The following is a 24,152-nucleotide window of genomic DNA, read 5'->3' as shown; positions in this document are numbered from 1 at the left end:
GAGTAAATAACTGATAAATGACAATGTCTGCTTCTACTGATTAAACTCTATATGAGACCAACGTAGACAAAACATTGAGCTTCTTACATTGCCAAAAAGCTGGCGCAAGATCTGAGACGGTTGTAATTCGAAGATTCATAGTTAGCTTGCCTTTTTGAAATTGAGCAAGTGAATCCTAATCTTCCAACATTCTTGCTTCGCTAGAGTATCAATGAGGCATTATCCGTTGACATCAAGCAACAGTTCATCCCTCTATCATATTTTGCAGAAACAGCTAACCATATTACTTCAAAATATCAGACAAACCACTTCTTTGGCCTCTTAAGCCTTGGTTTCATCTCAAGGAACTTTGTTGAAGAATTTAGTAATTGAAGCTTGCTTTGGTCCTAAAGATTCTACCTTAGAAGAAGCTTTTACTTTCTTCTTTGGTTTACCTTTTACCTTCCTGTTCCTTTTCACAGGAGATATGCAGCTCTTCTGAGAACTACTCATGCTCTTAAGCTTGTGAAACTGCGATGGCTGACAACTTTCACTCCGCTCAGTTTCACAATGAATAAACTCAAGTTTCGAAACAAATGCTTCGTGGTTACACGAACTAACCCCATCTCCAGAAGTGAAAGATATAACAGCAGAAGAGACTTGCTCATAGAATTTAGTCTCGTGCTCATAAAAATCATCAACTATTTCCACTACGTTCCGCCATGTCCCTCTAATCATATCTGTTACCTGTTCTTGAGTAACCCATTTGGGCAAACAAATCTTTAGCTCTTCCACAATCTCCTCCTCCTTACCACAAGTCACATCGAATGAAACCTTCTCATCCAGAGGCTTGTCAAACAGATTCTCATCACCCATTACCTTCACAAAGAACACAACTTTTCACTTTGGCTTCACTTTTCCTAAAATCTCTGACCTTTTTAATTCCTCCACAGGCTAATGATTCTCTAAACTGTTCCTGAAGTCATCAAAACGATCCTAAGCAAGATTCTCTGACTCATATAAATGACCAATCTTTCTCTTTGACGTATACTGATTCATCGAGGATTAAACATGGTCATCCATAAAACCCTAAATCTTCATCGATGTTCTTCCGGATTACGCCGGCGCCTTAGAAAAAAAAAAGGAATAAGAATCGAACCTTGGCCTTGTAATGGAAAAAAATGAATGGTGATACAATTGAAATCTACGGCGAGAATCTTCCTTCTGGGCACCCACTGCGTTCGACGTTGGAGATGATCGGGAAGGCTTTGAGCCTCCGATTATGAAAGGAGTCCCAATATCAGAGACAAGCGGCGACGGCGTCGTGGCAAGGAGACCAATGGGCACGTTATTATTTTTCGGGTTTTAGGGAAAAATTAAAATACGTGATTATTGAATTAGTTTATAGTATTAGAATTAAATGATAGTTTTTTATTATTATTATTTTTTAGCTCACTTAATTAGTTAATAACATCAAGAGAAAAAAAAAAATATACTCCGTATTAACGAACATGACCAACAAACACGATAATGACTACTATATATTATGTTATTAGGTTACGAATCGAATCAGTGACTTGAAAAATCTAATTATAGAAGTGTAGGTAATTTTTTTTTTTTTTTTTTTACCGTGAGGTTCAGGGCCCTAATCCTTCCAGGGTCCGGAAAAGACCGGATGAAAGTCTCTGGCCAAATGGAATTGACACTTGAGGAGAATTGATCTCTAAGTGTAGGTAATTATACTATTATCACACTTCTACTTCAATTTACCCCTTATACTCCCTTAGGTTAAGGAGCGGTGTCACGGCTATGGCGTGCGACTCATCAACAAGTTCATACCGTGGATCCCAAAATGCTCTATCCGTTGGCCATGGTAAAGTTTTCTCCTTTGCAGCCTCGTCAGCTAGGTGGTCGTCGTCAGAGTCAAGCTTCTTCCTCTTATCCTCCAGAAAAGACGAGAGGATCTTCTTTGGGACATGTAGTTAAAATATTACTTAATGGTTAAACTATAAAAAAGACTTAGTTAACAACCCGCACGATGTGCCGAATAAATTGATTCAAATAAATTATTATTTGGGATCTAATGTGTCAAAATAATAATTATTATTTATAATTTTTTATTTCACGGAATAAATCGATTCAAATTCTTATATTTTATATTTCACGTTATTTTTTACATTGATTAAATAAATAAGACAATATTTTAAGATTAATCAATTAAAACTAATCACAAGTTTACAAATACCATGAGAAAAGTGTATAAAAATAGTAAATAATAAAAAAGTATAGTAGTGGTAAAAATTTATAAGGAAAAGTGAATGTCAGGATTTTCAAAAAATTCAATACCATGGTAAGATCATTGAATTACCATTTATTATTAAATTATTAAAAATTTAATATTTTATTATTATGATTATTGTAGTAGTTATTTTTTGATCAAAGATTAAATATCTTTGAAGGATTTTTCTATATGAGACATATTTTTATTTTTCAAAAATTTAAATTGGTGAATAAATTTAAAATTGTTTATGAAATTTTATTTATTTTGAGATTATTGTGATAATTGATTTTTAAAATATATTTGTATTTTTTTAAGTCGGAGCCCTGGCTTCCCCGTTCTGTTGAGATAATTCGGACCTTCGAGGACCTGACCGAGTTTACTGCACAAGAGAAAGCTGCCTTTCCTACTTGGTGAGTGACGTTTCCTTTTTTGTTTTCATAAAACCCCTTGTTTGAATATGTAGCTTATATTATGAGTGTATAGAGTGCACTAGTAGAACCCGAAGTCTCTGATAATATAATATTACTTTGGTTTGCTTTCATAAGAACAAGAACTTGTTTGTTTGGATCTAGCTTTGGATCTGATTATATATATATATTGTTTTGTTTCCTTTTCATAAGAATTTGTTTGTATCTACAGAGTTGTGGAACCTGACGACGACGGGGCTACAAAGGAGATTTCGGAGAAACAGTTTCAATGGAGTGATGATTCAGACGCCACGGCCGGGATGAATGAAGATGATAAGATGCGCTGGCTTGCTCTGAACACACGCCCAGGCTTGTCGACACCGCTCCTTGCAGGACTTTACGAGCAACAGCGAAAGCAAGATGAGGATCCTTGAAGGACGACACATGGTGAGCCAGAGCCTTATCCCTATCTTTATATATCCAAGTTGAACTTTTGAATAATTCACCAGACATCTGCTTGTGAGGATTATTTGTGATTTTTGGATTACAATCGGTTAATAAATTGGTGAATAAATTAAAATTGTTTACGAAATTGGAACGAGCTAAAATTGTTCACCAATTTTAATTCATAAGAACAAGAACTTCTTTGTTTGGATCTAGCTTTGAACAAGAACCCGAAGTCTCCGATAAATTAAAATTGGTGAATAAATTTAAAATTGTTTACGAAATTTATTTATTTTGAGATTATTGTGATAATTGATTTTAAAAATATATATGTATTTTTTAAATATATTTATTTTGTTTTTAAAATACTTAGAGATGTAAATGTTAAGAGTGTTTTGGTAATAAGCCACCATTGTTTTCCAAGGTAAATAAGCCATTGTTTTTTAAAACAAAAATTAAGCTATTTGATCTATGAGTTAAACAAAAAAGTTTATTTGTCTAATATGGCCCATTTCTAGGTCATGGATGCCAATTATCTATTTAGAATTTATAAATAGACAATCATCTTACAGTTCTAGATCATTTATTTATTCTACAAACAAAAATACTGAAATTTAATTATAATAATAGATATCTCATTAATAACATAAGTTATCTCTAAAAATATAATTGTTCAACAAAGAGAAGGTTAGCATTCTTGATTTTTTAATTAACTACAAAAATATATTAGGAAAATAATCTCACTCACATTCTTGTACATACCTTGTACCATATACTTAAGTTACATGCCATTTATGACAAAGATAATGAGATAACTAATTGACATCATGAGCACAAGGGGTCGTTAGAGACTATACTACACATCTCTCCATGAAAATGACTACTATAATTAGATGAGTTAAGTCCGAGATTAGTGTATTATACTACCAATCAAATCACGTTTATTTGTTTATCAATATACATAAACAGTTTGAATTTTTAATCATAAAATAGATAAATTAGTGAGAGCTAATTAAGTTGATAATTATAGTATTTTTAAGATTCAACAATCGTCGGTCTTGCCATATGGTTTGCTCAGGTTGCGGTAATCGTTTGAACCTATTGATTGAACATCTGGATGTCGGCTTGGAAGATTTGCATCCTTCTATTCGAGTCCCTTTGGTCGACATCAGGCGGGTGTATTGTTCAGCGCATGCATCTGCTTATTCACTACCATTTCAATCCGGACTCTCCTATGAATTTCTCCATTCAAAAGAGAGATGTTGTAGTGGTCTTCGATTTGATGACCCTGTTACTTAAGGGTGATCCTAAACACTTGGTATTTGGAATCTTTCGATCATTCACTCAAATTCAAGTTTGTGGGGATGGCAATGGAGGCTCTCATTGCCAAGTGGGAGATAGAGTATGGTATGAATGATATCTTGTTGACTGAAGAAGATTTGAAGAATCTCGACTAGAATCTAGGGATTTAAAGCCATATTTTGGTTTATGTTTTATCTCGTACTTTTGAAGATTTGAAGCAACAGTTTTGTGCGGAACATATAAAGGCTGTTTTGGTCTGGTGAATAGCCGTTTCATTTATTACTGTTTTGGTCTCGTTACTAGCCGTTTCATTCATTAAATTAAATTTATCTTACAATCGACCCCCTTAAAAAATAAAGGCCTAAAAAAATAAAGGCCCATTAGCAAAGCGAAAAATGAAAACCTTTCTTCATCATAAAATCGGTCGGGCCCAATGAATACAGGCCATTTAAAAACCGGAGCAAGACCTTCGTTTATCAAAAGAACTAAGCAAGAGGACTGGTAGCTCTAGAGTCCAGGGGGTCTTTACCTTTACTTGTAGTATGCGCACATATAATTTTTATTATAATTTATATTTTATGTTGTATTTGTTTGTTAAATATTGGATATTTTATAAATAGAGGAATAACTAAAATTTATGGTTGTTGTGCAGCTAAATATTTAAATTATATTTTTAACCCGCACTATATTTCATCATCATTTGTTTGTTATATTTAGTTTATTTTGTTTAGTGTTTGAGATTTTATTTTGATTTCTAATTATTATAACAAAACATAAGGGGTCTAAATATATAATCAGTAATTTATACGTTATGATTAAGTCACATTTTCCTAATGATTTAACTATTTTATACAATCTTAGTTAAATTAACTTGATTTTATGTCAAATATTCTAATATTAATAGTGTTGATAGTTATTTAAATGAGGATTTAACCCGTGTTAACACAAATTTAATAATATTTTATTAATTCCAACATGTCCTCTTTATAATCCATATACTATATAACTTTTTGACTTTTTTCATTTTACATATTCGTAATAATTAAAAAATTTATTAAGTTTATATATGTTAATTATAATATTTAAATAAATGTCATCCGAAGTTTTTTTTACGTTAAGAATCAAATCTCACAGGTTTGGGAAAACAAAATGGGAATAAAATTGTTGTTTTCTTTGTTGCAAAGGATTCAGATATAAAATATTTTTAAAACGTGTAGTTAAATATATGATAGTTTCTGTTTCCATATTGATTGCTGTTATTTTTTTAGTTGAAATGAAATGTAAAATATTTTGGAAACAAAATCTGGAATAGTGTTAGTTTTGTAAATTTTTGTGGGGTTAATGTTGCAAATAACCTTTTAAATAAACAAAACTAACAAGGCATAACACAAAATATACTTAAAAAATGTTAATATAAATGCTAGGGCTCGTCGCTCAGTCGTTTACACGGGTTTTGTCGATCGTCTCCGTAAATATTTTAGCAAAATCTCCAACTCGCTTGTTCTCCTCGGCGGGGCTGCTCCTTACCGGCTTAGGTACGGTGTTTCTTCAATACCTTTACTCCTTCGTTTCACCCCTTTCTTACCTACTTCGATCGGTTTTGTGCAACAAACAAATGTTATTATTTCCCTATTTTTCTCTTGTCTTGATTGAAACTTAAAAAAAAAAAAAAAAAAACTAATGAGTGTTTCAACTTTTACACTTACAAGTAATTAAGAAATTGCGTTTCATATAATCGGACAAAAAGAAATGGGAAGGTCACATGTTCATTCTCGAATCTCGACTAATAATGTCTCTTTCTGTTCATTAATACCACAAAAGAGAAACCAAACCACTTGCGCAGTTAAGGATAAAAATAACAAAATAAAGATGAAAAAAAGGTTGACAAATCTTTTTTTTGGTTTTTGGTTAAGACAAAGATTCTTCAACTATGGTTTCTAACTTCGGTTTCTTAGATTTCGAAACTGAGATCCTATGCATAAACTCCGCCGCCGAGAACTCTTCAATATCTTCTAAATTCAGCTTCGATCCCCCCGACGACGACACCACCTTGACGTCATCTTCTTCCCCGTCCGGCGAAACCCTCCCGTTATTATGACAGTGTTTAACACTTCCGCCGGAACAATCACTCCCCACGCCGCGGCGACGCTGTTTCTTAGCAGCTACGAACAACCGAGCCAAATCCGAAGCATTAGCAGCTGACGTGGAACGCGTCATAGGGAAAGCTACGTACACGTGACATCCTCTGATCTGAAGGTCATCATCGGCGGCTAAAGGACTAAGTTTCCGACCGATCTTTAACGACTTGGCGTCGACTAGGAAGAAGCTTGGGATCTCCATCATTAGCTCGGCAGCTTTCATCGGCGCGTGAATGTGACGTACTCCACCGTCCGGGAGAATGACTCTCGCCGCCGTTAATGACGACGAAGACGTTTTGCTAAGTGCCGAAGAAACGTAGTTTCCCATTACGTGAAGAAATGGATCGAACGTTCAATGAAACAAAAAGCTATATGAGAATTGAATATATTTTTTGGTGTTTCTAGGAGAGGATCCAAGAAGACATGAGAGTATATATACAAGAGAATGTTTGGAGAGAAAAATTAGAATATAATTGATTTTATATAGAATAGTATAATAAGGTGGAGATAGACAGTTGTGCATATACAGGTTGACATTATATGGTTGAATACGCGTAGTATTTTGCATTATATTCAAATCAAATATATTATATAGCCGTGTTTTTCATAAGTCTATGGCCATCTTTTTTTTTTTTTTGCTCTCTACTTATCATTGTCACTTTACTCTACATGGAAGTTATCAGTTGTAAATGGCCAAAAATATTGGTTTGTTGTCAAAAAAAGTTAGTTATAAGTTATAAAATGTAATATTTGTTTTCTAAGGTTTAACTTTAACGGAATTGGAATTTTATTTTTACCGGTTTTCTTCCATAGTTTGTAACTTTTTTTAATAGTAATAAAGTTTGTGAAATTTTCGTGGGGTCGTTCAAAAGTTTTTAACGCGGATTAAATATCAAGTGTGAACTGAAATAATTTTTTACACAAAAACAGATTAAACTAGATTAAGTTGAGATTTAACAAAGATCATATACCACCACACGTAGTATGAGTGGAATGAACGGAAGCTGAGAGCCTGAGAGTAAGGAAGGATCAAGGACGTTACATAATCTAATACTAATATACTATTTGTTACATCCAGAGTTCCAGTTGTTATCTTGCAACAAGTTTCAAATGATACGATTTTATAATCAATTCTTAATGATATGATTAAAATAATGATATGATTAAAATAAAAGTATGGTTTCCACTTATATAAGTTACGTGTTGTTTGGGACCCATCCCTCGTTTCCTTGGTACTTTCGATTTGGTTGATTGCTCTACGGAACCGGATCAGACCCTTTCGTCTGATTTGGAGGATCCTTTGACTTTGAGATATCCGACTGTTCCCTTTATCCATGGGATGAAATACCATTTTATATGATCATCATATGATCATTGTAGAGTTATTAAAAAAAAAAAAAATTCAGAATTCATTGACTAGCTAGGTAGGTTGAAATTTGACACAACAACTTGTGTTACGTTTAACTGCTTATAATTGAATGTTTCATTCTCTTGACAGCAAGATTCATTCCGTTTTGCAATTCTCATAGTAATATATAAACATCTCGTCTTTTTTTACTAACGTCAGGATCTCGTGGTCACGAGAACGTTCAGCATGCACCATCACTTCATTCGGTTCTTGCATTATAAATAAATTTTGAAATAATTGAACCTTGTAACTAAAACCCATGACTTGGTAAACTATATAAAGTGAATCGAACGTTAGTGAGTGAATTGATGAATAAAAATATAAAAATAATAAGGAATGATGTTTAATATACTATGGTAACAATTAACTAGTACATTCTAGCCACTTGAGTACCATACTAACTACTGCATAACAATTTTCTTATGCTGAGAGATTTGGTTGCTGGGGGATCTCTCTTGAAAGGAGGTACACGATCTTATCAAACAATTCGTATATATTGTGCACACTTTTAAGTGAGATTAAATTTTATATTATTTGTACGTACAAAGACCAAAAAGAATATCTTAATTAAGGAGAGATATGCACTCGACTATAATGATTCTCGCCAACATTTCCCTTGAATCTGTCATATTGTGTTGCCACTCGTGATTTCCTCCACTGAGTTTCGTCTTTCGTGTGCCACGAGATCGTCGCAAAATTTCATGATTTTGGTCTCTAGTGTATAATAATTTAGAACTAGTCTAGTATTTATCATATATTATGCAACAAACAAAAGAAACAAGTACTTAATTATATTTTAATAACTTTGGAAAATTGTTTAAACATTTAAAAATCTCATTAGTGAAGTCACAAATCGAGAAACATATGGGCGTTTATAATTAACTTGTCAAAACGCTGGAATAAGAAATTGATGTTGATAGTTATATAACCTTGCATTGCCTGAAAATTGAAATCTGAATTAATGCCTTCTCATTACTCATTTCCAAACTTCAAATACACCTTATATACATTTACCTAATTAGCTAGATCATTCGTCTAGAATGATTATATATACATTTGTGTCGTGTGTGTTTGTGTGTACACTGGATATATGATTATAGTATGTCGTTTGCTTGCTGCAACCATTCCATACGTTGTTTTTTTTTTGGTAAAAGCCATACGTTTGTTTTGCGAGTTAGTTGCATGCGCAAGGATGTTCTAGACTTCTACCAAAGTTATCGGTTAGGAGAAGAGGGACTGGTATCGTATCTACAATGATTCTTCTAACCTTTTAATTTGCATATCCTATAATAGCGTGGACGATGATGTCATGTTGGAATGTTCGTCTCTGGCTATTTTGGCTATTATGGGAGTGATTGCAACAGTTCAACTTCATTTTCATTTTTCTTGCCCTTGCTATACCCTCTTATTTAAGGTTTTCTCTGATTAATATTAACAGTGTTTTGTGGTCAACATTTTCACCGATATACAAACTATGTTTTGAACACAGCTTAAGAATCTTTGCTCTTTGGGCGTCAATTTTTAACTACTTGTGAAATTGCCATCGGTCAGTTAGTCAATGTGCGTACGAATATATTTGTCAACGGCTGTTAATTACTTAATTAGATATCTTATTATCTTGTAATTAATTCCCACAAATATACGAAGCAGATATTACTGTTGAAATATCCCAAATTTAACACTTTTAGTTCCAGCATATTCTTCTTTAATGGAAAAAAAAACCCCTAACCTCAAAAATAGGGAGCATGCACGTTAAACATATAGAGCGAGATTAGTTCAATAAAATGACCACTTTATTTCTACACGGTAATTTTCTAAACTTTAACGAAACAAACAAATCTCACAAGCGAAAAAAAAGATCACAAATTCACAACAAACATCAATTATTCACGCCGTGAGGGAAAAAAAAAATCAACACCAAGTATATTACAGAATATTCCGATAATATACATAATTCGAAGTTATCACCAACCAAAGAAGTTTAATCTAAAGCTTCTATATAAACCCTTACGTCGTTTCCATCTCAAAAACCATCACAAACCCCATTTCTTCTCATTTCACATATCCAAACCTCAAAGGTCTCCCAAAATATGAAGAATCTCGCAATTCTTGCTGCCTTGGTTCTCTTCTCAAGCTGTGTCATATCTCAAGTCACAGCAAAAGATTTTGAATCGTTACGTACTGAAGAGCTCCAATGGTGGCATTACCACCATTTCTACCCTTACTTTCACCCTAAGCCACACTGGCCGTTCCCCACCACCGGAAAGGCCCTCCCACCACTCCCGGCTGGCTTCCACCCAATTCAATTCCATCCACCACCGGTTGTCGCCAAATGCTTGTCCGACTGCAAGGACGTGAGGACATGTGTTGCGGATATTGCTAAAGCTTTCTTCACCCGCAAACCGGCTATTGGGTTGGATTGTTGTGCCTCGATCCAGAAGATGGATGAAGATTGCCAGAAGACTGTCTTTGGAGCGTATCACAACCCTTTCTTTGACTGCTTAGTTAAGCTACATTGCTCCACCAAAGCTGGATCCACTCCCTCTGCTCCTTCGCCAGCTTAGGGAGAAGTTAAATTGTTGTTTTCTTAATTAGTAGTTCTTTTTTAGTTATGTTTTCTTTCTTTTTTGACTTTTTATTATGTTACGCTTCAAGGATTTTTAAGTATTTTCTTCTTAATTAATAAAGTTATCGTTTAGCAGTGCTTTACTTATTTATTATTTTGTGTATTATATCATGCATGGTTTACAAAAAAAAAAAAAATCCTGGAATAATTGATCTTAACAAACATAAGATATAAAAATGAACGAAAATTAAAACTAAGTTCTTATAGAGAGGTAAATCTCTCGAACTTTTTAACTTTCATAGTTCATTATTACCTTTTCAAATTAGGAGTAACTATTTTGTTAAGTGTAATCAATTATTTTATCAGTTAATGATTACATAAATAATTTCAAATGTTTTAAATAGAAGAAAATCTAATGATAATGATTACAACGCCAATGGTTTTTTTTTTTAAATCAATATTTTTATCGACTAGAAAATACTACTAATAAATAGATGTCTTATGGTCCAGTTTCTGAATTGTCAGCCCAAATTGAACACGTTAAAAATCATTAAACTTGATTAGCCCAAAACTGTGCTGAATTGGAATAGAGATGATATAGCCTAATCAAAGAGAGGTTCGGTTGGAAACAGAGGATATATTAGATTCGGTTTTGTTGTTGCTGTACTCCATTATTTTTTAAAAAGACCTTTTTTCTTAAGATAACGATCATTTTATAATTAATACAAGTCCAAAATATTATCTAGATCGAAATTAAATAGAAAAATATGTACGATAACATCATATTTCATTATATATCATAAAATTTTCCATTCATAAATATACATAGATTATTCGAAATTATCAAAATCTTGCTTAAACCTCTATATAAGTCCTAACGTTTTACCATCGTAAAACCATCACAAAAAAAAGTAAATTGTTTCTTTTTCTCGCTCAACAAAACTTTAACTTCCCAAGAATTCAGAAAAGAAGATGAATACTCCAACAGTTCTTGTTGCTATAATTCTCTTTACATGCTGTGTCACATCCCAAGTCACAGCAAGGATTTTGGAGGAGCCAACTCCATCATTACGTAATGAAAAGCTCCAGTGGTGGTACCACAAGCCACGTTTCCCATCCCCTAGAGCCGGAAGAGCCTTGCCACTCCCGGCTGGCCACTTCCACCCAACTCCATTCAACCCACCACCGGAAGTTGCCAAATGCTTGGCTGATTGCAAGGAGGTAAAAACTTGTTTTGCAGATATCAGAAAAGCATTCATCACTCACAAACCCGCTATTGGATCTGATTGTTGCGCCGCAATCCAAAATATGAAAGAAGATTGCGTGAAGACCGTGTTTGGATCTTTCCATAACCACTTCTTCAATGGCGTTATCAAAAGACATTGCTCTAACAAGGCGGTTTCATCTCCTGCTTCATCTCCTGCCCCTTCGCCAGCTTAGGGTTTCTTTTTTTTTTTCTGTTAGAATTTGAAGTATTGATTTACTAGAATCTTTTTTTTTTAGTTTTTCTAAGTTATGTTTTTTTATTTTATAATCCACTTTGATCTTGATATACAATTCGTTCTACCTATTCGAATAACAACAAAAATTCTTCTATAATTGAGTTTTTTTGTTCATTATCTATATAATTTAGTTAACTTCTAATTTCAGTTCTTTAATCTACGATGATTCTTTTTTTAACTATTATTACAAGTAGTATTTGAGTTTTATGCTGAATCCGGATCTTGGTTTTTGGTCAGGATTCCACAGTCATAAAAAGGAAGGTTGAACATTATTTAATTTATTTTGAGCAAGACAATGAAGAAAATTTGTTTTTCATTGCTCTAATATGAGGTAGCAGTCAAAATTCACTTTGAAGGTCAAAGATTAAAATATATTTTTTTATAAAAAGAAAAAAAAGCAATGTTAGAAAAAATCAGCCATTAATAATAAAATTATTTCATAATGTTGCAATAGTATCAAACGAAATACAAATCAAAATAGAACGAAACTTGGTTCAACAATAATGGAAACGAAACCCTCAAATCTCCAAATCAATGCAAACGCATTATTAATAAAGTCTTCAAACATTTTTCATAAAATAATTCGATTAACAGATACCATTCGTCTTATTTCAAACAAAGATGCAATTAAAACTCAAGGAAAAAGATTAAAAAAAACAGAGAACTAAATCTTCATTCACAAAACAAAACTCTCCTAAAATCTAACAGAAACAATACCAAAAAGATCAAATATTAAAAAATCCAACAACTTTCACTTTCATCAAAAAAAAAAAACATTGAATAAATCATACCAAACATAAATGCGTGAAGAGCCAGAGAAAGTGAGGATTTGTACAAAACGGTCTTAATATGATCCATATGTAAAGATAACCAAAAAGATGTTCCCAAAGATTAATATATATATATATATATCTTATATAATATCAGAAGGTTTTTCTCAACTTTTGCTAAAAAGATGACATTTGGCCTATTATCTATATGACACTTGTACATTTTTGTTGTTTGGACCTAATTAACTAAATTCATTTATACTTTAGACCTAATTCACTAAAAGCCCATAAAAAAAAAACTCTTAACATTTCCTTCTTCCCTTCTTCAATTAGACCTCTTCCAATCTAAACCCACCATTTATCAGTTTGTGGTTTCATCCTAGAAACAATCTGATTATAGGTTATTTTGAAATTATAAAAATATGTTTCAATCTTATGTAAGATTCACGGGCAAAAACGGTTTCTAAATTATGTAAATAATTTATTTATGAGTTTCAATCTTATAAATGATTCATAAGCAAAAAAGGAATCTAAATTATGTTAGATTGTAGATGTTTACGTGTTCTCAAAATTTTCTTATAAATAAATAAATTTTTGACTCAAATTTTAATTTATGAGTTTCCATTACTGGGTTTAGTTTCTAGCCTTTAATCTTATATAATCTAATGTGGGGATGTTTTATGTAAGTAATTTGATAATTGCTTACTCATTTATTCCCATTAGATATTACCAATTCGTTTTCCATAATATTAGAATTCAATCCGTTTTCCATAAAATTAAATTTCAGTCCCTAATTACTCTCATTTTAAGAGAATTTTTTCTGTCATGATTATTTAATTTAAGTCATTAGGTTCCTATGAAGAATTATATTATTCTTATATATCTTTCTACATTTCAATAGGTATTCTTGAATAATTTTTAATATTTTTTTGCAGGTTATCATGTTTGTTGTTTGCATTAAAACTACATCAGAATATATAATGTGAGAATGTTTGACAAATTTACTTATTCATTAGAGTGTTAATGTATGTATTTCCTAATCTCCATGGACCGGTCCGGCAATTTTGGATGACCTATGCTAATTTATTTTTAAAAAACCATTTTCATTATCGTAAATAAAATTATAAGAATAGTAATATAAATTTTTTTTTCATAAGATAGTTTCTAAGTCCATAAACCAATATATGTTCGTTTTGCTTGCTCACATTTTTTGTCTTTTCAATGTTTTCATATTCATTTAAATATTTATAAAAAAATAAAAATTATATTGCCTAATAACTCATTATTGTTTTCAAACTCTTCGAATATAGAAATTTTTTTTTATTAGAGTTTCAAATTAGTTTTTCTAAATTAAATTTTACTTTAAAGTTTCATCAACAACAAGTTTAATTAGCATTAATCTAATGCTCATTCACCAACAATTCAAAAGACGAAATAGTTTTTTTACATAAACCTAACAAAACTTCATCCGTAAATTGGATATATCTACATGAAAAGTATATGTTTTTTATATAAAACTTGAACTTATATAACAAAATCTAAAAACACCGAACTTATAATTTTGTTTTTCCCTACATAAAAGACAAAAAAAAACTTTTGGTCTAAAGTATGCTCCAAAAAGTTTGATGCCCTAATACTTGGCTTCATTTGCTTACCCTATGGGTTGGGCCTCGGTCTGGGCCTTGAACCATATTTTATATTTACTCTAGGATTATCGTGTTTGTTGGTTATGTTAATACTACTACATCATGAAAAAATGAACTATCATGATTTAATATGTTCAACATCACTACAAGAAATATGCGTATTTTTAGCACACGAAAAAACGCTATCATTTCGTTTCGATAGCGATTTTGTAAACGCTGTCTTTGCCGGTGCTATCTTAGAGGGGGCACATACAATAGCAATTTTTTTTCTTTGCTATTATTTGTCTCTCTATAATAGTGCATTATTATCGCTATATTAAGATTATTAGTAGCATTTCAAATTTGCTATATTATAATTAACAGTGTGTAAAGTAGACTAAAACTTCTTCTTAATAGACGATGCATATGAGTCTCTCTATTGTAAATTTAGTTTGTGATGTTACTATCATATGCTTAAAAAATCATGTTGTTAAGATTGTGATGTCTTTTTATATCATACCATGATATGAGTTGCATTTTTCTATACTAATTAATTTGACTTCTATAGTTTTGAGTAATATATGCTAATTGTATATTGGTATCATATATTTTTAGGAATCTTAGTATCAAATAGCTTTAGAATTAACCATCCTAAAAATAAAATATCAACAAAAATTCTCATAACATTTTCCACTTTCACATATAATATTTTACTTCCTAAGAAACTTTTTTTATTATGACATTTGATATTATAATATTCTGCGGTTTTTCTTCTAAGTAGCTACGACAAAATAAATATTTGTTTTATCCAATTGCATTTATGATAAAGCTAAATAGACATATCTAAAAATTTATTTCAGCGATGGAACAAAACTATTGCATTTTTATAGTCAACCATAACTTAGAGTAATTTTCTATAACTTTATTTACTTGGATTCATTTTCATTATTAAAATTTTGTAAAAACAATTTAATTTGTATTAGAATGTATAAAGAATAAATTATATTGAGGGATGTGATTGCATTTTTTACCTCACCAAAAATTAGCTGGTAAAATATATTTATTAAGTTCATTGTTGTTTACCTAAATTTCATATTTAGATCGTATTCATGTAAGTTATATTCCAAAATTTCATGTTTTTGTAGATGTCAGTGGTAATATAATTTGTGCAAACGCAAGAGAGAAAATAAAAAGATGGAGAATGCTTAATATGTCTTGAAAGTCTAAAGGGAGAAAAAACCATAAACCCACTACTATGTAATCAAAAATTTCTCCACACGTTGAAATACTCTAATAATATATATATAAGGAAAATGCAAGTAAACAAAAGAACCAAAAAAAATTGAAATGATCAGTATATTTTAAAAATCATTAAAATAATAATTGCTGAGTAAACAAATAAAAGAACTATAATATCTAAATTACTAAAATTCAAAAATAATGTAAGCTAAATCTGTGCGTAGCACAGGATGACTTCTAGTATATATATATATTTAAACATATCAGTTTGGTTCTGAATTTATAAATGAATAAGGAGAAAGATTAGCCTAAGTTACTGATAGTTCAAAGATATCGAGCAGCCTGCGGAGCAAAAGGATCTTTATATGAACAGAAAACGCTTTCGAGCGCATCCGCCTCTCTGTCTCTATTTGCACTTAGCTTTAGTTTACATCAGAGCGGTGTGGCCTCACTGGCGTCTTTGACGGGCTTACTCTTCACACACATAGACAAAGCAAACATTAATCTCACAGTGATAAGTGTTATTAACCTTATTTTTTTCTTGTAAGCTCACCTTATTTGGAGCCCTCCCAAGACAATACCACTGCAATTAAGAGCAGAAACTGCACTTTCTGCCTGAATTACATGCAAAGAGTCATAGCATATAAATAATGTTCATAACACAGGGATAAATACTATAATCGAAATCGATGAATGGAAACAAGCGATTAGAAAATCACCAGACTAAATTCGACAAAAGCAATGTTGGTTTGGTGGTAACTGTCTCCAAGCAGCCTCAGATCGTGAACCTAAAAAGAAAAAAACAGAGATGGTGGTAAATGAGAAAACAAAACATCTTTCATAGTATATACAAACGGGCTACAGTCAAAACCAAATTATCTATACCTCACCACAAGCTGTTTTAAAGAAATCTTCCAATTCCGTTTGAGTGACCTACATTTAAAAAAAAAACGTATATAAGATGGTAAACGTTGATTAGTCTGATATGAAAATAGGTACTGAGCGTAACAGAGGATTTGACAAAAATGAACATAATAAGTTTTACCATCTTGCCAATGTTAGTACAATAAACAGTCCTTGCACACTTCTCTCGCTCGTCCTCAGACTAAAGGAAAGAAAATAACGTTATGCGAACACATAGTTGTGAGATTGAATCAGAGTTATCTATAGTCGTCAAGCTCAAGATTGATTATATTAAATCAACTTACCTTTGGAAGGAAATATGGGTTAACAGGCGTGATCGCTGTTTTGGAAATAAGAACCCTAATAGGATGAGAACCAACCATAGTACCCGATTTTCCTAAAGCAGACCTAGCTCCCTCTGAATTAGTGAACTCAATGAAGGCGAAACGGAGAATAGACTTAGGGTCACTGCATATACGGCAATCAACAACCTTTAAACCCAAAAAGAGAACAAATGTATAAGAATTGAGTGAACACCAAGACACAAAACTGGTTTAAAGGTCATTACGTAAGTACCTGGCCACAAGATAAAAATAGACTTGCAAGCTGCTCCTCAGTAACCTATAAAAGAAAAAGATAAAGAGAGCTTTTGGTTGTTTAATTAGACAAAAAAAAGAAGAAAAAAAAAGAAGAGAGCTTTTGGTTATATATAATTGAGACTCTTTATGAGAAAAATGGTTTCTAATTGAGACAATATATATCTCTGTTCTATACTTGTTGATCGATGTCTGAGACATATACAGTTCTCCTGATCTGACTCAAGTTTCTTCTTTTGTTCATCCATCGCCTCCCTTGCTCAAAATTCATTCTCTGTGTTTAATTGGCAAGACTTAAAGAGCAAGCATGCATTAAGAAGAATGACAATAAACTAACAAAAATCAATATGCACATAGGTTCAAAGCTTTCAATCACTACTCAAAAGGGTTATTTCATGGCACTGGAAATTACCAAAATTAAGTTGTTTTGATCATTTTTAGGTGTGTTGTGGCAATAAACAAAGCGTTTGACAAAATATGGGGAATTGGAGTCCGTTTTCGGGTGTGTTGTGAGACTTTATTTTTGGTTATTTCTTGCCATAACACACCTAAAAATGATCAAAACAACTTAGTTTTGGTAATTCCCAGTGCCATATAGATGCCACAGATCGTCTGACTCAACATCGTTAAACTCTGATTTAACACTGTTCGAATAGAGATTGAAATTGATAACATTTTATATAGTTTAGGTAGCAAATTTGAATTTTAATACAATTCAGGTTGTTATTTGCAGGGTGTTGAAGTTTAGGTATGAAAAAGCGTTCAACAAATAATTGGGGTTGATTTTGGTTGTTTTCCCATTTCCTCATTCCCTTCGATCAGTTCCTCCCACTTATTATTATAGTATTCTATGTATTCTTCGTATTTTCATAATTTACACTCTCTTTTAGCAAACATTTTTCTTATTTTTTACACAGAAAATATTAATCCAATTACTAACTTTTTAAAAACCCGGCTTAAGACATTAAATATTAAAATGTAAACACATCCAAAATATAGAGTTCTGTTTGTTTTAAATTTTAACTATAATACAATTCAAGAAGATCCAATTCCACATTTAAATTCTATAAACAAAACTAGTGAAATGTAGGGAGTGGTTCGCCCTAATTCTCTCTCAGGCACGATAATCGAGGCGCTGCTCTACTCACCTTTCTCCGACGCCGGTAGAGCTCCGGCTCGCCGGCGTCGGGATCTCTCAATCTCTCTGCTCCTTTACTACTTCTGTCTACAATTCTCGTCCATGTCTTTGGTTCTCTTCATCGGAGTCCTCTTGAGAGTCCAGATCTAAACTCCGATTTTGCATCAGTTTTATCCACCTCCCATTGTTCCTCCGCTTTCGTCCTCCTCTCTCAGTGAGGCTGCTCGTCTGAGTACACAATTGCTTGAGTTCACCCCTCAACCCCCCGAATGCCCTGGTTCTCTTGGTGATTATCTCTCGATCAGGTTTTTCCCACAGTTAACCTTAACATCTCACCTATCCTCGGAGTTATATCCTCCCTCCAAGTGTTTTACTTGGCGGCAGCTGGACGGGAGTTCTGTGTTGACACCAGAGCCTTTGAAGATCTTGACAAAGAACACCATAACCCCGGCTTGCTTTGTTCTAACCTCGCTATCTCTTTGGCCCAGGTTTGCTCCCCAATCTTACTTTGGAACCCTGGTAGATAGTCTACTCTGCTTAGACTATGATTCATCCCTACACTGGAACCTTCCCCGATCCGTCTATAATCGTTTTATATCAAGTTCAAATTGTTTAGTCCCGGTGTCATCTGCTTGGTCAAGATGAGGTTTCCTCGATAGCAGAATATTGGCTTCTTATAATTTGCTTGAAAACCCTTTGTGTCGAGTTCAGTGTGAATCCAGGTTTGGTCTTAACTCCACTCTCTCCCTCCCTATTCAACGCTTGGTTTGCTCAATGGTATCACTAGTTCGAAGACTGCTTCTGATCCTTAAGCCACCATCATTGTTAGAATGGTATGAGAGTTATTTGAAAACCGTTCTTGTCGGATCTCCTAGGGATGCTCTCCTTGAGGGAGACTGCTTGATGAGCTTGGCATTATGATCCCACATTTACAATGTTGGGAGTACCTCGCCTTTCACCAGCCTCTTTTATCCACCTCACCTGATTGCAAAGCTCTCTAAACTGCAAACCATCTGCTTTATGAAGCCCCCTCATAGAAACTTGAAGATTAGTGGCATTATGACCCTCACTCCAAGGAGGAGTGGTTACCACAACCTCTTCAAGTCCTGTTTCATCAACCTTGGACCAACAACTACTTCTGTAGTAACCGGTTATCAGAACCTCAGCTCCCCTGCTCGACCCTTTGGCAACACAGCTTTGCTATTCTCATCTCTGCCAAGTCTTCGAAGAATCAAGACAGTGGCTTTCTACTCCTTTGACTTGTTCATGGAGTCTGCATCGATTTGCCTTGACCTCAAAGATTCCATGCTGCTTCCTAGCATGTGGTTTATAGCTCTCAAGCTTCTCACATCGAATGCTTCTATCTATCCTTGTACTTCTATTGATCTATGCTTTGCTTTATCTTACCCTATGTTGTACCTTAAACAATCATTGCCTTGTATGTTACTCTCTATTTAATAGAATGGTAACACTCTTGGATCAAAAAAAAAAAAAAAAAAATTCTATAAACTATTTTTATGAAAGGAATAACTGAATTAATTAAGAGTTGAGCTAACAAACAATGAATGAGTTTAGTTGCATATGCATTTAATAACCAAAGAAATAATACATCAATAATAATTAAATGCTGAGATTAGAAAAAACACAAAATCTAATAAAATATTTAATATCTGTAAATAAATAAAGAAAAGAGCAATAAAATCTGGGTGGACCAATAAAAGAAAATTACTGAGAATAGAGCTTTTTTTTTTTTTGGCTACCTACACTGCATGTAGATCTCTCCAAAATTCGTATTAATTATGTGTTAGTTTTCTTGGTTCGGTCACATTATTTACATTAAGTTTTGAATATGAATTTAAATTTTAATGTTAGAAAAATATAGCCAAAGAAACAATATAAATTAAGAATAATTAAATTCTGATAAAAAATAAACTTACTAAATCTAAGAATTAAATATAACAAAATATTTAATATCTATAAATAAAGAAAAAAGAAGAAGAAAATCTGGGTGGACCAAAAAGATGTGGTATTCCCATTTTTATTAGAGTGTAAAGTAAAATAAAAGATTCACTAGCTCTACTCTTTATATATATATATATGATCTTCCCATATTGATAGAGTAAGTTATAAGAAAAGAAAAAAAAATTAATGATCAATAAGCTAGTTTAATCACTGTCTTTTATAAGAGATGACGACCAAAAACCTTCCAGAGGATTTGGTTGTAGAAATACTCTCTAGGATTCCGGTTGTATTTTTGACACCGTTACGATCAATATCCAAAGGATGGTATGTTTTTGCTTTCGATTTAAGATAACAAATCATCTTGTTTGCTTTATCTGCTTTCAGTTTAAGATAACACGGGTTCAACCTAAAAATCCTTACAAAGAATTCGATTTATTTGCTTTCGGTTAAGATAACAAATCATCTTGTTACAAAATCTTGAGGATTGGTCGATCTCGTCATGGTACCATATTTCAAACTGAGAACGAAATCTAGGACTTCACCTCCAATTCTTGGAGGGTTGTTGTTGGTAAGACTATAGACTGGTCCATTGTAGAGGATGATCACACTACGAAGATTGTTACAGAGATTGACGACACTCATGGCATGTATGTGAAGGAGAATATTGTTATAAAGGGGGTGACAACACTTGTTGCATGTATACGAATGGAAATACTTACTGGCTTGTTTTTACTCCAAACTTACGTGAACACCACTATAATTATCTCTTACTAAGTTTTGATTTCTCTACAGAGATATTTGGTAATGTGCTTTTTTCCAGGAGACGATATATATGCATGTTTTCCTTTGGCTTTATCTGTGACTAGAGAAGGGCAACAACTTTGTATATTGCTAAATTGTGTCCTAGGGCCAACCATTATTACATATGGATAGCATCAAAGAGTGAGTATCGGAGCAATATCATGGACCAAGTTCCTCACTGTGTGGGACGATGGTTCCATCTATTATTTTGGGTTTAGGCATTTTAGGGCGGTGGGTTGAGTTTCTTGGCTGACCATGAGAAGGAAATTTTATTGACTCGTAATCAAAACAGCCACGACCAATATTCCAAGAACATCATATACATTATGGGAAAGGGTAAATACATAGAATTGGATCATCATGGCGCAAAACCTACACATGAATCTCCTACCCCACTTCTCTTCTGCTATGTTCCAAGTTTGGTTCGAATCCAGCATTGTCTCTAGTTCTTTGGAAGAGGCAAAAGGCTAGGAAAGCACCTATAATGAGTATAATTACTCACTTGTGCAGGATAGAATGATAAGTGTAGGTTAAGATATTATTAGGCTCATGTTAGCTTAATCTTATGTTGTATATAAACAGAGAACACTGTACAGTTTACAATTAATGAGAATAATAATCAATTCTTCATCTTGTTCCTTAAGCTCAATTCAGAGTTTGTTACAGTCTGTTAGCACCAAGTCAGTATATGGCCTTGTAATTGTCACACTAGTCTATGCATTCTCTAATCCAACTCTTGATATTTCATAAAATATATATGCATTAATTGCTAATTTATATAACTTAATTGTCTTCGATTTTTCAAGTTGAATGATGTTGGGTACGTTGATCTTTTGTTAAACGAGTATATATGTTGTCTTTGATCATCAAAATTCTTTTGATATCTTATAACTAATTAAGCACCAGGACACTTTGGTTTCTAAATGATGTAAAGACTTGGAGGAAAAAGAGCATTTCACATTAGACAAAATTAGTTTTACCCAAAGTTGTTACTTCCACTTATCTTCTTGCACATGTAGTTGAACGTGTAGTTTGATGACTCGGTGCTGAATAATAAGAGGAAACAATTACTAAATCTTTGAAACAGTTACATATAATTTCATATAAATAAAATTTTAATGTACTTATTTGTATCAAATTCGGATCTTAAAATCAGAACTAATGAATTCTAATGGATTATTTGCATTATCCAAATTCGGATTTATTCACTCTAGATATTTGATTTTTTGGATCAGATAAGAAAAAATTGCATACTAGCTATTGGATCCCGAATAACAGTTTCACGACCATGAAGATCCCACTTGTGTTGTACGCAACCCTATGATCTTAACAAACATAAGATATAACAATGAACAAAAATTAAAACTAATTTCTTATACAGAGGGAAATATCTCAAACTTTTTAACTTTCATAGTTAATTATTACCTTTTCAAAATAGAAGTACATATTTTGTTAAGTGTAATCAGCTATTTATTTATCAGTTAATGATTACACAAATAATTTCAACTGTTTAAAATAGAAGAAAATCTAATAATAATTATCAATACAATAAAAGAAGAAGATAATTGTGAAGTGAACTTAGTTCAGTGGCAGGAGGTAAGTCCATTTGCAGAAGGCACCATCACACCCGGGATCGAGTTCTGGCTCCTACGAATGTAGGAATTTGGCTAATGGGTCGTCCAGTTGTGGCCCAATGGTTGACAAATAAAAAAGAAGAAGATAATTTTCTTCAATGTTGACACATCAGCATTAACATTCAAGCTGATGTTGACACATCAATTACAACAGTTAACCAATTAAAATATAAGAATTAATACAATTCAGCATATACTGCCAATAAAAATTGAATTACGTTCCACGTGTACTATGTCTCCCACATATTTTTTTTTCACAAACTTGCTATCTAAATTAAAACATATGTGTCCAGCCAAGCCCACAACCCAATTTAAAACAAAACTCAATGTTAACTTATATTTTTTCAAGTTTGTATCTTCTCAAATAGTTAGTTACAAGAAAAAGACATAATAAACCTAAATAAAAAACTCCCCTTTTTAGTTGCTGCTTCATTCTATTTTTTTTTTCCAATTTGAATTCCACCAAGTTAAACAAAAACCGAGATTGTGAATCATGTGGGAAATAAAACACATGGCCATCCCGAATCTAATGACTGTTATGTAAGTTTTGTTTTCCTGATTTACCTTTGTGTTTGTGGTTTTGGGTAGAAGAGAAGTTTTGATTTTTTCTGACTGAATCTCGTTACAAATTTGGTATTCGCTGATTCGGGGGTAGAAGTGAAATTTAACTTTTTGGGAGTATTTCTTTGTTAGGTGAGTGATGATTATGAATAATACCGACAACTTTCTAATGTAAACAAGTTCTGGCTTGTGAACATTGTCCACATTGGTATGGAACTATAGGATTTAGCTCAAAGGTGTTTGTTTTAGATATATTAATAAATTATTTTATGAATTAAACTGCAGTTGATATCGAATTGAATATGTGAGCTCATATTCAGGGCAGAGTTGCTTTTGTTTAATTTTTCTTAATCTGAAATTAAGTTTTCGGAAGTTTTTTTTTTATTGCAGTTTAAGAATGCTAACCCAATCGAAGGAACTTTATTTGGTAAACAGAAGAGTGTGGCACAGATCAAGCAGAATTCATTAACATCAACATTAGTGGATAAGCAAAGGGTTGAGTTAGCTAGGAAGAATGTGAGAGCTCTTCATAACAATTTTAAAGGTGATTAGGTGAACAATTGTGTTTTAGAAAATATTATATATCGGTTGTTCAAAAAATATTAAAAAATTATATAATATGACTAAACTAGCTTAGTTTAACTGGCAACAAGAATGAGAAAAAAATGGAACCTATGAGAGAAAGTCTACTTGATATGAGCAGAAGCCATGGTATGGAAGTTCTCCCATGACCTACCTGCACCGAATTAGTTTTAGATTGCTAAAAACCTCTTAATCTCAACAATTTCTCTACAAAGAAAAAACTATGATTTCAATTTGTCTACAAAAGCTAAATAGAGAAGCCAAGAACATGGTCAACAAACCATGTCAATTATCTAGATAAATCCACTAAAAGA

At 32.6% G+C, this 24,152-nt stretch overlaps 4 protein-coding genes and 1 pseudogene across 5 annotated transcripts; 2 read left to right on the top strand and 3 right to left on the bottom strand.

Annotated features, from left to right (window-relative positions):
* Window positions 1-170: 170 nt before the first annotated feature.
* On the bottom strand, window positions 171-1,277 carry LOC104770037 (DNA ligase 6-like; annotated as a pseudogene). The gene is made up of 2 exons (XR_015594121.1): window positions 1,139-1,277; window positions 171-858 (listed from the first exon to the last, which is right to left on the bottom strand). The product of XR_015594121.1 is annotated as a DNA ligase 6-like (transcript).
* A 4,845-nt stretch (window positions 1,278-6,122) lies between these two features.
* On the bottom strand, window positions 6,123-7,048 carry LOC104770035 (uncharacterized). Its single transcript, XM_010494383.3, has one exon. It carries the CDS (start codon window positions 6,877-6,879, stop codon window positions 6,322-6,324), a length of 558 nt encoding a protein of 185 aa, XP_010492685.1. The 5' UTR covers window positions 6,880-7,048; the 3' UTR covers window positions 6,123-6,321.
* Window positions 7,049-9,990: 2,942 nt separating this feature from the next.
* Window positions 9,991-10,660, top strand: LOC104770034 (uncharacterized). Its single transcript, XM_010494382.2, has one exon. It carries the CDS (start codon window positions 10,050-10,052, stop codon window positions 10,521-10,523), a length of 474 nt encoding a protein of 157 aa, XP_010492684.1. The 5' UTR covers window positions 9,991-10,049; the 3' UTR covers window positions 10,524-10,660.
* Window positions 10,661-11,445: 785 nt separating this feature from the next.
* LOC104770032 (uncharacterized) lies at window positions 11,446-12,187 on the top strand. Its single transcript, XM_010494381.2, has one exon. The coding sequence runs from the start codon at window positions 11,498-11,500 to the stop codon at window positions 11,963-11,965; it is 468 nt and encodes a 155-aa protein (XP_010492683.2). The 5' UTR covers window positions 11,446-11,497; the 3' UTR covers window positions 11,966-12,187.
* Window positions 12,188-16,066: 3,879 nt separating this feature from the next.
* LOC104770031 (polyadenylate-binding protein-interacting protein 13-like) lies at window positions 16,067-17,434 on the bottom strand. Its single transcript, XM_010494380.3, has 8 exons — window positions 17,339-17,434; window positions 17,141-17,185; window positions 16,870-17,055; window positions 16,707-16,766; window positions 16,547-16,594; window positions 16,381-16,449; window positions 16,215-16,276; window positions 16,067-16,135 (listed from the first exon to the last, which is right to left on the bottom strand). The coding sequence occupies exons 1-8, from the start codon at window positions 17,429-17,431 to the stop codon at window positions 16,084-16,086; spliced, it is 615 nt and encodes a 204-aa protein (XP_010492682.1). The 5' UTR covers window positions 17,432-17,434; the 3' UTR covers window positions 16,067-16,083.
* Window positions 17,435-24,152: the final 6,718 nt, after the last annotated feature.

Source organism: Camelina sativa, chromosome 20 (genome assembly GCF_030686135.1).
Source record: "Camelina sativa cultivar CO46 ecotype springtype chromosome 20, ASM3068613v1".
Classification (NCBI taxonomy): Eukaryota; Viridiplantae; Streptophyta; class Magnoliopsida; order Brassicales; family Brassicaceae; genus Camelina; species Camelina sativa.
The sequence above is the reverse complement of the archived record's forward strand: the minus strand, read 5'-3'. Positions and strand labels throughout refer to the sequence as shown.

What these genes read in the sequence shown, in the direction of transcription:
- LOC104770035 (XM_010494383.3), bottom strand. Translation starts at nt 6,879, where the DNA reads ATGGGAAACTACGTTTCTTCGGCACTTAGCAAAACGTCTTCGTCGTCA.
- LOC104770034 (XM_010494382.2), top strand. Translation starts at nt 10,050, where the DNA reads ATGAAGAATCTCGCAATTCTTGCTGCCTTGGTTCTCTTCTCAAGCTGT.
- LOC104770032 (XM_010494381.2), top strand. Translation starts at nt 11,498, where the DNA reads ATGAATACTCCAACAGTTCTTGTTGCTATAATTCTCTTTACATGCTGT.
- LOC104770031 (XM_010494380.3), bottom strand. Translation starts at nt 17,431, where the DNA reads ATGAATTTTGAGCAAGGGAGGCGATGGATGAACAAAAGAAGAAACTTG. An exon ending in TTAAAACAGCTTGTGGTGAG is followed by an intron (nt 16,450 to 16,546) that starts GTATAGATAATT and finishes TTTTCTTTTTAG; the next exon opens with GTTCACGATCTGAGGCTGCT. An exon ending in TTGGGAGGGCTCCAAATAAG is followed by an intron (nt 16,136 to 16,214) that starts GTGAGCTTACAA and finishes ATGTGTGTGAAG; the next exon opens with AGTAAGCCCGTCAAAGACGC.